The sequence below is a fragment of the Erythrolamprus reginae genome, chromosome 6 (assembly GCF_031021105.1).
Source record: "Erythrolamprus reginae isolate rEryReg1 chromosome 6, rEryReg1.hap1, whole genome shotgun sequence".
NCBI lineage: Eukaryota > Metazoa > Chordata > Lepidosauria > Squamata > Dipsadidae > Erythrolamprus > Erythrolamprus reginae.
Window position 1 is genome coordinate 97,103,863 of NC_091955.1, and position 12,513 is coordinate 97,116,375.

General features: G+C 47.8%; 1 protein-coding gene across 3 annotated transcripts in view; it reads left to right on the forward strand.

Moving 5' to 3' along the window:
- The first annotated feature begins 4,679 nt into the window (after positions 1-4,679).
- The window catches only part of FLNC (filamin C), an 89,077-nt gene continuing 81,243 nt past the window's right edge, over positions 4,680-12,513 (forward strand). For all 3 annotated transcript variants that reach the window (XM_070754510.1, XM_070754512.1, XM_070754511.1), the window contains exon 1: positions 4,680-5,616. In XM_070754510.1, the coding sequence (XP_070610611.1) occupies positions 5,247-5,616 (370 nt within the window). In that variant the 5' untranslated portion in view covers positions 4,680-5,246. The remainder of the gene's footprint in view (positions 5,617-12,513) is intronic.

Here is a 12,513-nt window from a genome sequence, read left to right on the forward strand (position 1 = left end):
ACTGGTTAATTGTCCTCATTGTTAGGAAGTTTCTCCTCAATTCCAAGTTGGTTCTCTCTTTGATTGGTTTCCATCCATTGCTTCTTGAGTCCCTCTTCTTTGGGACACACCCTCAAAACCCGGTCATGAAGTCACTTTTTTCAGCGCTGCTGTAACTTTGAACAGTCACTAAGTGAATTGTTGTAAATTGAGGACTAGCTCTCGGTTGGGGAAGAAGGCCAGATCCTGCAACACCCTCACACACCCCAGGATGCCTTTTGGGAACGGCTGTTTTAGTGGATGGAGGAACCCTGATTTTCCCTTGTCCCCCCCCTTAAAAAGCCCCCAGGACCCCCCCAACCCAGAAACCTCCCCTGAGGAGGGGCTGAGCCAGCTCAGGGGGCCTCTCAGTCTTCATGATGAGGCCTTGCAAGAGAAAACAGAAGAAGGAAGGGAGCTTCTTTGCCTTCGGGTGGAGTTTAGGAAAGGTTATTTGGTAGGGTATTGAATTGTATTGTTTTGTTTGTACAGTATTTAACATTTTACCTTTCTAATAAGTTTCTTTTTTTAGATTTAAACATTTGCATTGTATTGCATTGCATAAATAAAATTCTATTCTATTCTATATTACATTATTATATTATCACATCACATTACATCACATCACATATTATATTATTACATTACATTAACTAAACTATATCATATATTTTTATTATATTGACTATACTACAATACTATATTACATTATATATATACTATACGAGACTATATACTATACTATGCACTACTATACACTACTATGCACTACACTACAGAACAGTACACTACATTACTATTACTATTACAGTACTATTACTATTACTATACAATGCACTACACTACATTACAGTACAATACACTACAATACTATTACAATTACAATTACTATACACTAGACTACAGTACACTACAATACTATTACTATTACTATACTACTCTATTTCCCCCTGGTAATCAGGCTTTGAGTGCATGGCAATAAGGCCAAGAGCTCATTTCAGGGTTCAAAAAAATATAAGATAGGGTCTTATTTTGGGGAAAACACAGTATACTACACTACACGTCATGTCACGACAGTACATTACACTACACTAAACACACTACACTGTCCTACCTTAAATAAGTTAAATAAATATTGCACAAACTGATTATAAACAAGAAGGTGACACAGTTGCCAGAATGATTCACTGGAACATTTGTAAAAATGACCACGTGCCAGTAACGAAAAAGTGATGAGAACATAAATAAGACTTGAAAAAGCAGTTTTTTTTACAAATGAGCAAATTTGAAGAGAAGGGCTGGAGAAGGACACAATATATATATAGTAAAACTCTGAAAATCGAGATTGAGAGATTTTCAAAGAGGGGCTCCACCTATTCTCCAAAGCATCAGGAGGCAGAAGAAGCCATGGGTGGAAACTAGCAACCTAGACTAAGGAGAAATGTTTTGACATTGAGAATTATAAACTAGTGGAACTCCTTGCCATCAGAAGTTGTGGGTGCTCGATCTGTGGAGCCCCGGTGGTGCAAGTGGTTAGAAGTCAGAACTGCAGGCCAACTCTACCGACTGCCAGCAGTTCGATCCTGACTGGCTCCAGTTTGACTCAGCCTTCTGTCCTTCTCAGATCGGTAAAACGAGGACCCAGATTGTTGGAGACAAGTAGCTGACTCCGTAAACCGCTTAGAGAGGGCTGCAAAACCCCGTGAAGCGGAATATTGCGATTGTTATTGTTGTTATTATTATGCTAAATTCTTGGGAAAAGAACTTGAAGCTTATGAAGGCCAACGCCAGCTAAATATAGAAACCGAGAAGACTGATGGCAGAAAAAGACCTCCTGGTCCATCTAGTCTGCCCTTATACTATTTCCTGTATTTTATCTTAAGATGGATAGATGTTTATCCCAGGCATGTTTCAATTCAGTGACTGTGGATTTACCAACCACGTCTGCTGGAAGTTTGTTCCAGGCATCTACTACTCTTTCAGTCAAACAATATTTTCTCCTGTTGCTTCTGATCTTTCCCCCAACTGACCTCAGATTGTGGCCCCTTGTTCTTGTGTTCACTTTCCTATTAAAAACACTTCCCTCCTGGACCTTATTTAACCCTATAACATATTTAAATGTTTCGATCATGTCCCCCCTTTTCCTTCTGTCCTCCAGACTATACAGATTGAGTTCGTGAAGTCTTTCCTGATACGTTTTATGCTTAAGACCTTCCACCATTCTTGTAGCCCGTCTTTGGACCTGTTCAATTTAATCCATCTCTTTTTGTAGGTGAAGTCTCCAGAACTGGACACAGTATTCCAAATGTGGTCTCACCAGCGCTCTATACAACAGGATGATAATCACCCTCTTCCTGCTTGATATACTTCTAGCTATGCAGCCAAGCAACGGGGGATGGTGGTGAATTCACACCGTTGTATATAAAATTAATAATGCCCTGGACACAATGCCAAACGATCTGGAGCATTGCTTGAACATCATTGGCCTTGACACAACCTCCCTCAGTCAATTGCAAAAGGCAGCTGGACTCGGAAGAGTTGACATCCTGCGACGAGGCCTTTAATTCCCTCAAACTTCCACATCTGGCTATCTCACAGGTTCTTGGGAAGGATTGGGGAAGTGGACAAAAATGCCACATCCACCCTGAAGTTCCGGCTGACTTTGCATAGAATAGAATAGAATAGAATTCTTTTTATTGGCCAATTGTGATTGGACACACAAGGAATTTGTCGTTGGTGCAGATGCTCTCAGTGTACATAAAAGAAAAAGAGACATTTGTCAAGAATCAGGAGGTACAACACTTGATGATTGTCGTAGGGGTCAAATAAGCAATGAGGAAACAGTCAATATTAATGAAAATCTTAAAGATACAAGCAACAAGTTACAGTCATACAGTCCTAAGTGGGAGGAAATGGGTGATAGAAATGATGAGAAAAACTAGTAGTAATAGTTGTGCAGACTTACTAAAAAGTCTGCAGTGTTGAGGGAATTATTTGTTTAGCAGAGTGATGGCGTTTGAGAAAAAGCTGTTCTTGTGTCTAGTTGCTTTGGTGTGCAGTGCTCTGTAGCGATGTTTGGAGGGTCAGCGTTGAAACAATTTGTGTCCAGGATGCGAGGGGTCAGTCAATATTTTCACAGCCCTCTTTTTGACTTGTGCAGTCTACAGGTCCTCAATGTAAGGCAGGTGGGCAGCTATTGTTTTGTTCTGCAGTTCTGATTCTCCTCTGAAGTCGGTGTTGGTCCTGTTGGGTTGCAGCACCAAACCAGACAGTTATGGAGGTGCAAATGACAGAGTCAGTGGTTCCTCTATAGAACTGGATCAGCATTTCCTTGGGCGGTTTGAGCTTCCTGAGTTGGTGCAGAAAGAACATTCTTTGTTGTGCTTTTTTGATCAATCAACCCTAGTACTAATATCGGCATTGACAATATCAGTCAATTGCCAAAGGCCTATCTATCTATCTATCTATCTATCTATCTATCTATCTATCTATCTATCTATCTATCTATCTATCTATCTATCTATCTATCTATTAGATCAGTATGCCGCCCCTCTCCATAGACTAGGCTTTGCTGGGAATGGCTAGACATCCCGAGATCTTTCACTGCACCAGAGTTCCCAAGTTCTTGGGGAATACTGGGAAAGTGGGCAAAAATGCCAGATCCAATCTGAACATCTGGCTAACCATGGTCAACCAATCCACCAACCCCCAAGAACGGAAATTGATGGGACTTTTTGGCTAACAAATCTAATAAATTATTATTATTATTATTATTATTATTATTATTATTATTATTATTATTATTATTATTATTATTATTAACTGCACCGCTTTAAGTTTTCAACACCCAGATAAGGCCTCTGCTGCCTCTACAGCAGAGCCCTCCAAACTTGGCAACTTTAAGACTTGTGGACTTCAACTCCCAGAATTCTCCAGCCAGTCTTAAAGTTGCCAAGTTTGGGGACCCCTGCTCTGCAGTGTGTGGAGTACTATTCAACGAACACACACACAAACAAACACACACACACACACTCCCTCCTTCCCAAGCTGTGTGCTGACGCGTTTAGAAGACTCTCCAACCATCCTTTTCAATCACTCAGGGTCAAGTCTGAAAACTTAGAAATGACTCCTCAATCAAACATCGGGTCGATTTTCCGGGGCTGCTTTGAGAGGGCTCCCTTGGCAGGAAGGACCCTCCTCGCCCCCCCATTTGGAAAGCCACAGAGGGTGCCCCCCATCCCTTTTTTGCACCCCCCCCTCCAGCTCTTTTCTCTCCACCAGCAAAGTCACCGCGCCAAGAAAACCGAGTGCCCTATTTTCCTTTCGCGGAGGGTAGAAATTAAAAATAGCAGCTGATATAGACCCCTGGCGTTCCGGCCTGTGGAAGGGGAGGGGGGCTGGGTGGGCAGCCAGGGGACTGGGGTAGAGTGGGGGGATGTCTGCCGCTGGTGAAGGAGCCAATCCCCGCCGCTTTGCTATCCATAGCGTCCAATCCCCAGCGCCGGGATTATCTAGCCCGGGCGGGGGGCGCGTTGCGAAGAAACTTTCACCCCCCAACATCCCTTACTTGTCGATGGGTCCCGGGGCAGCGCAGGCATTCCTGGCGGTCCTTCCTCCTGACGTGGGGCGGGGGTGGGGTGTGTGGGGGGGACGGACGAGCCCTTTTAAAACACCCCTCCTTCGTCCCGGAGTTTCCACTTTTTTGAATGAGCCAAGCGGTGTTCCGGACGCGCGCGCGCCCCTCCGGTTCCAGACGCTCGCCGGCGCCCTTCCCGCCCCGGGACGCAAAGAAAAACCAAGCCGAGCCCTGAGATCAGAGGGGACTCCCCCACCTTGGCCGCCCCCTCCTCTTCAGAGTCCCGGAGACAAAGAGGAACCCACCCAGCCAGCTTAAGGAAGACCCTCCGGGTGGCTAAAACCGCTGCGCCTTTTTGGGGCTAAACAGTCGTTTTTTGCGCGACGGTTTTGCGAAGTTTTGGAGAGCCGGGAGAGGTGAGAAAGCGGACCCCACCCCGCTTTCCCCAAGCCAGCCAGCCCGCCAGGCCGAGGGGGCTGACCCGCTTTCACTTTTGAGCACTTTCACTCTTCATCCCGGGCAAACTTTCCCTGCGTCTTCTTCTTCTTCCTTTGCTCTCCCCGCAGCCAAGTTCGGAGCGCGCGCGCGCAGCAGCCCACCGCGAGCGGAACCCACCGCCCCAGCTACCCCACCCGCCCACCCCGCCACCGCCATGAACAGCAACAGCTACTACGAGCAGCCGCCGCCCCAGGGCTACTACCAGCCGGGCGAGGAGCCCCAGCAAGAGGAGATGCCGGCCACGGAGAAGGACCTGGCCGAGGACGCGCCCTGGAAGAAGATCCAACAGAACACCTTCACCCGCTGGTGCAACGAGCACCTCAAGTGCATGCACAAGCGCATCGGCGACCTGCAGAAGGACCTGAGCGACGGGCTGAAGCTGATCGGCCTCCTGGAGGTGCTCAGCCAGAAGAAGATGTACCGCAAGTACCACGCGCGCCCCAACTTCAGGCAGATGAAGCTGGAGAACGTGTCGGTGGCGCTGGAGTTCCTGGACCGCGAGCACATCAAGCTGGTCTCCATCGGTGAGTCCACGCATGGCCACGCCACGCCCCCCCCGGAAGGATTGGGGAGTGGGGGCAAGGCTGCTGGGTGGGCCCCAGGGCTGGGCTGGGCCAGTGGGGGAGCCAGGCAGGAGGGCTGGGACCCAGGAAGGAGAGGGGGGCTGGTAGAGGAAGGGGGCTCTGCCCAAGACAGGAGGGTCACAGAGTCCGGAATGGGCAACTTATCATGGTTAGACATGGCCATTTAGCCACGCCAATTCAATAGGGTCAATTGGCCATGGCCAACTCATCATAGCCAACTCACCATAGCCAACTCACCATGGCCAACTCAAGATGGCCAACTCAACACTGCCAACTCACCATGGCCAATTTGTCATGGGCAACTCAACATGGCCAATTCAACATGGCCAACTCACTATAACCAACTCAACATGGCCAACTCAACATGATAATCTCATCGTAGGGTGACTCCCTGCGGGACAATTCAACAGTTCAATTATATTATTTAAAACAACTTTGAAAACATTCTGATTTGGGTCGTCCGCATTTCTTTTTAGCTCTCCTCTTTCATCCTTCCTTTACTGATTTGCCCCCCCCCCCCCTTTCTTCAATATTAGTGTAACTGTTGTCTCATGGCCAGTTGTCTGTGTGGAGTTGTCTGGTGGTGAATTGTGCGAGTTTGGCTGTGGCCAGTTGGGCATGGCTGGGACTTGTCATGGACCCCACAGAATCACCTGGGAAGGAGAGTGACAGGCGGGAAGACCCTCAGGGTATGGTGGTGACAACCACTATCTGGGTTTGGGCTGGGTGTGGTTGTGTGCAGCCAGCTTGGCAAAAGGCAGCATGGGGCCAGCTCAGGAGGTGTGGACGTGATGGAAGGGGTCTGTTGTGTGGCCATTGTGGGTGCCAACCTCGCCTGCTGACCTGGAATGGGTTTACTTGATCAAACCCAAGTTTGACCGGTTGTATGAAGAAAGAACTGCCCTTGGATTGGCGGGTTGGGGATAGAGGGCTCTCGGGATCAATGGTGTGATTGGATAGGTCATCCTGGACCGACTGTGGTTCATTTAGTGACCATTGGAAGTTACGATGGTGCTGAAACTACCATGGTTCATAGTTACGACCCCAGCAAGCATCCTATGGGTGACATGATCCAAACTGAGACACTTGGCACAGCTGACTCAGATTTTATGACGGTTGTAGCGTTCGACCTTCTGATGGGCAACGTCAGCCCAATTGACTCAACCACCATGGGGCTTGTGTGAACTCCTGCAGGGATTCGCTTAACAACCGTGGCGAGAAAGGTCACAAAACAGAGCAAATGTTTTCCAAACCATGGTCTGGCTTAGTGGCAGAAATTCGGGGGGTGGGGGAGGCTCAGTTGTGGTCGTAAGTGGAGGACGAACTATTAGCTGCCTTCAGCATGAAGGAGAAGGTGACTGCATGAAACCTGGACAAGCGGTTGGTGTGACTTTTTGTTGGCAGCCACAATTTCTCTCTCCCCCTTTCTCTCTTTCTTTTTTCCTCTCTCTTCTCTCTCTCTCTTCTCTCTCTTTCTCTTTCTTTCTTCTCTCTCTCTCTTTTTCTCTTTTTTCCTCTCTCTCTTCTCTCTCTTTTTCTTTCTTCTCTCCCTCCTCTCTTTTTTCTCTTTTCTCTCTTTCTCTCTCTTCTCTCTCCTGTTTTCTTTCTCTTTCTCTCTCCTCTCTCTTTTTTCTCCCTTTTCTCTCTCTCTCTCTCTCTCTCTCACACACACACACCCCTTGCTCCACGGGCCCTGGCTCAGAGGCCGGCCTTCTCTTTGGGCTCCCAGCTGTCCCTCTGGCAGCTGCTCCCAGGCCACCTCTGACCGGGTGCCAGCTTCCCAGGTTACACAGAATGCTTCTTAGTCATGGCTGAAATGCCGCTTGGGAGGCAACTGGCGCCCTTGATGGGTGTTGGCAGCTGGAGATGCCGGGGGGCCCGCTTGACAGGAGGTGGGTGGGAAGCTCGCGGAGGAGGTGGCTGCAGGGTCGACCCCATAGAGGAGGGACTAGCGTGGGGTCCTTGGGGGTCTCCCTGAGCTGGGGGGGGTTTCTTGCTGACCTTTCCTGGCCTGACTAGGGAACAACATCAGGGCTAGGAGGGAGAGGGGCTGGGGGAGAGGAGGAGGAGGAGGAGGAGGAGGAAAAAGACTGCGGGGTCCTTGCTGGTCTCAGAGCTTATTTCCTTGTAGACATCTCATGACCCAACTAGGTACTATTATCAATTCTAGGAGGGTGTGGGGTAGAGGAGGAGGAGGAAGAGGAAGAGGAGGAGGAGGAGAACAACTGTGGGGTTCTTGGTGGTCTCAGAGATTGATTGTTTCCTGACCCAACTGGGTACCACTGTCAGTTCTAGGAGGGTGTGGGGTAGAGGACAACTATGGGGTCCTTAGTGCTTTGTTCTTTTGTGGCAGACGTTTCATAGCCCATCTAGGGAACATCATCAGTGCTAGAAGGGAGTGGGGTTTGGTGCTCTACTGTTGCTTGTTGCAGGCGTTTCATGACCCAACTGGGGAACATCAGTACCATTTGTTGGGGGTCAAGGGAAAGGGAGGGTCTTGCCTTCTCTTTCTGCTCAAGATCCCCATGGACAATTGGGGGGCCACTGGGGGACACAGAATGTTGGACTTGATGGGCTTTGGCCCCATTCAGAAGGGCTTTTCTTAGGTTCTTAGGTTCTCTCTGTCTTTCTCCTTCCTTCCTTCCTTCCTTCCTTCCTTCCTTCCTTCCTTCCTTCCTTCCTTCCTTCTTTCTTTCCTTTATTCCCTCCCTCCCTCTCTCTCTTTGAGTTGAAGCAGGCAGGGTTCCCTTGGGTCCCATTTTTTGGGGGTCCAGGGAAAGGGAGGGCCTTGCCTTCTCTTTCTGCTCAAGATCCCCATGGACAATTGGGGGGCCACTGGGGGCCACAGAATGCTGGACTCGATGGGCTTTGGCCCCATTCAGAAGGGCTCTTCTTAGGTTCTTAGGTTCTCTCTGTCTTTCTCCTTCCTTCCTTCCTTCCTTCCTTCTTTCATTCATTCCCCCCCTCCCTCTCTCTCTTTGAGTTGAAGCAGGCAGGGTTCCCTTGGGTCCCATTTTTTGGGGGTTCAGGGAAAGGGAGGGTCTTGCCTTCTCTTTCTGCTCAACATCCCCAAGGACAATTGGGGGGTCACTGTGGGACAGAATGCTGGACTTGATGGGCTTTGGCCCCATTCAGCAGGGCTCTTCTTGGGTTCTTACATTCTCCTGCGACGTAGCTGGGACCAATTGTATGGGCCTTTGCTGTCCCATTAGATAATTTCAGAGACCTGGCGAGGGGGGATCTGCTGCTTGGGTAACGGTCTATCCTCCATGCTAACCTACCCAGGCTTCATGCTCTGCGGAGTCCAGAGCATGGTACTATGGTCTTTCGAGGCCGAAGGATGCCAATGCAATGGCTTAAAATAGGAATAGCATTAGACTTATATACTGCTTCATGGTGCTTTTATATCCCTCTCTAAGCATTTACAGAGTCAGCCCCTTGCCCCCAATAGTCTGGGTCCTCATTTGATCCACCTGGGAAGGATGGAAGGCTGAGTCAACTTTGAGCCCGTGGTGAGATTTGAACTGCTGAACTACAGCTTGCAGTTAGCTCATGTAGCTTGCAGTAACCACTGCACCACCCTCAGACTCTTATGAGCAGAGAGATTTGATTGGTGGATATTAACCAGGTACGGTGAATCCCTGAGTATAAGCCACAAACGGGGATGTTGGTTAGTTTGGGATTCAGAGGGCTGGCTGCATCCAGATCCTAGGTTAATTCAACAGGTTTTGAGAATGCGGCACGGGTGTCTCTGCTTGGTGGCAGAACAACAAGAATTTGAGCTTTTTACAGGGCAAAACTCCTGATGTGGTTTAGAATAGAATAACAGAGATTGAAGGAACCCTAAAGTTATTCTGGTCCAACCCGCTGCTTAGGCTGGGAACCCTACACTACACTTCAGACAAATCGTTATCCAGCATCTTCTTTAAAAATTCCAGTGTTGGAGTATTTACAACTTCTGGTGGCAAGCTGTTCCACTGGCCAATTGTCTTCATTGTCAGGAAGTTTCTCCTTAGTTCTAAGTTACTTCTCTCCTTGTTTAGTTTCCACCCATTGCTTCTTGTCCTACCCTCAGGTGCTTTGGAGAATAGCTTGACTCCTTCTTCTTTGTGGCAACCCCTGAGATACTGGAAGGCTGCTATCATGTCTCCCCTGGTCCTTCTTTTCATTAAACCTAGACATACCCAGTTTTGCAACCGTTCTTCCTGTGTTTTAGCCTCCAGTCCCCTCATCCTCTTTGTGGCTCTTCTCTGCACTCTTTCTAGAGTCTCAACATCCTTTTTGCATCGTGGTGGCCAAAACTGGATGCAAATATTCCAAGTGTGGTCTTAGTTTAAATAAAGTTTGAATGATGAGCATTTTTATGTTTCCTTTCTAAATTGGTGGATGTGTAGCAACAGAGGTATGGTCTAACGCATCCATCCTATTTTCTCCAGGGCGGTTAAATGACCTTTGCATTTGTACCAAAAATTAAGTTAACTTGCAACCCAGAGAAAGTATCGGCTTTTTTACCGGTTACTTTTGAGAAGTTCTGCTCAATTCACCTGGGAACAAAACTTGCCAAAATCTCTGTTTTTGTGCTGTGTTGTTTCTAAACTCCTCACGTTCCAACAGCTGTCGGTTGGGATAAAAGCACCCGAGGCTTTAAATTTTTTTTTTAAAAGGCAGTCGGAGGGAAACAGGATGCAAAATTTTCCTCTCTCCATCCTCTTCTGTTTAATTTCACATTCCTGATTCATTGTTTTTTTTTCCCTCGTAACTTTTAAAACCGACAATTCTAACCCTGAGTTGGTTTTCTCTTTCGGGCAAATAGGATGGAGAGGTCGCTTGAACTCAGGGGTCCCCAAAGTTGGCCACTTTAAGACTTGTGGACTTCAACTCCCAGAATTCTCCAGCCAGCATAGCTTAGAGAATTATATAGGAGCGTAACTGGCTGGAGAATTCTGGGAGTTGAAGTCCACAAGTCTTAAAGGGCCCAAGCTCGAAGGCCTCTGCGTTGACTGGAAGGATGTACAGGCAATCCTTGAATTGCTTAGTGACTGTTTGCTTAGTAAGGGCACACGAGACTTTGCAATGTTTCGGCTCCTGTGCACCAGCTGATTTTCGGCCTCCAGAAAGGCCGTTTTGCCCTCCAAGCACTTCAGGGAAGGTTCCCTGAATAATAATAATAATAATAATAATAATAATAATAATAATAATAATAATAATAATAATTTATTAGATTTGTATGCCGCTCCTCTCTGCAGACTCGGGATGGCTCACAACAACAATAATAACAATATGACAATGTAACAAATCTAATATTTAAAAAACATCTAAAAAACCCTTCATTAAAACTATACAAGACAAGCATATCATACATAAAACTATATAAGCCTGGGGGAGGTATCTCAATTCCCCCATGCCTGGCGATAAAGGTGGGTCTTAAGCAATTTATGAAAGATAAGGAGGGTGGGGGCAGTTCTGATCTCTGGGGGGAGTTGATTCCAGAGGGGCGGGGCTGCCACAGAGAAGGCTCTTCCCCTGGGTCCCGCCAGACGGCGTTACTTAGTCGACGGGACCCGGAGAAGGCCAACTCTGTGGGACCTTATTGGCCGCTGGGATTCATGCGGCAGAAGACGGTTCTGGAGGTATTCTGGTCCGATGCCCCGGAGGCAAAATAATCCCACAATGGACAAACCGGAAGTTTGGGGAAATGGACTTCCGGTTTGTGTTTGTGCTGTTTTTTGCACTCCGCAGAGTTCAGGGAAGCTTCCTGAAGCCGCAGAGTGCAAAAAACAGCACAATGGGCAAACAGGAAGTGTGTTTTCCGAACTTCCGGTTTGCTCATTGTGCTGTTTTTTGCCCTCCGGAGCTTCTCTGAACCCTCCAGAGTGCCAAAAACAGCACAACGGCAAACCGGAAGTACATTTTCTGAACTTCCTGTTTGCCCATTTGGGCATTTTTTTCATGTACTGGGCTTCAGTAAGGCCTGTGCGTATGCATGGAGGGCAGTGTGGTGGTGGTGGTTGCGCACATGTGTGGGGGGGCAGAGAAGGGGTGGGGGCATGTGTACGCATGCTAGCACACCAGTGAAGGGCTGCTACCCATACTTATTTTGTGGGTGTGCTTGCCAGCCATGTGACCAGGTGGGAGTGGTTTGATGATCATGTGACTGGAGGGGGTGGCTTAAAAGTCATGTGACTGGCTGAAAGGTGGCCAACTTGACGTCACTCATGTCAAGGGTTTGGGTTCAGGTGCCTGGCCTCTCCTGGCCTCCAAGAGATACGATTTCCCTCTCTATTTACTATTACTCTTTAATTCTATGTATATATGCCATGTGTGGACATACATATTACACACAGGCACACAAAAATATACATTCTTATCTACTATATAAAGTGTGTGTACACACACCCGCATGCACAGCTCTTCTAAAATTATACACATTCAATCTCATTTACTGAGATAGGAAAAACATGACCTAGGCCAGAAGTTGGAAAAAAGAAAAAAAAATTCAATTTTTTTCCTACCATGACCACCCTTTTTCTACCGGTTCTGCGTACCACACCCCTTTTCGCACCCAAACCAACAAAGGTTCGCCGTCGCTGATATATAGTGTCTCCTGCTTGAGTCGAGCGAGGGACTAGCACAACGTTTCCCAACCTTGGCAACTTGAAGATATCTGGACTTGCTGGCTGGGGAATTCTGGGAGTTGAAGTCCAGATATCTTCAAGTGGCCAAGGTTGGGAATCACTGGACTAGCAGACCTCCAAGGTCCCTTCTGCTGCACGAATCCCAGCGACCAGTTAGGTCCCACAGAGTGGGCTTTCTCCGGGTCCCGTCAACCAAACAATG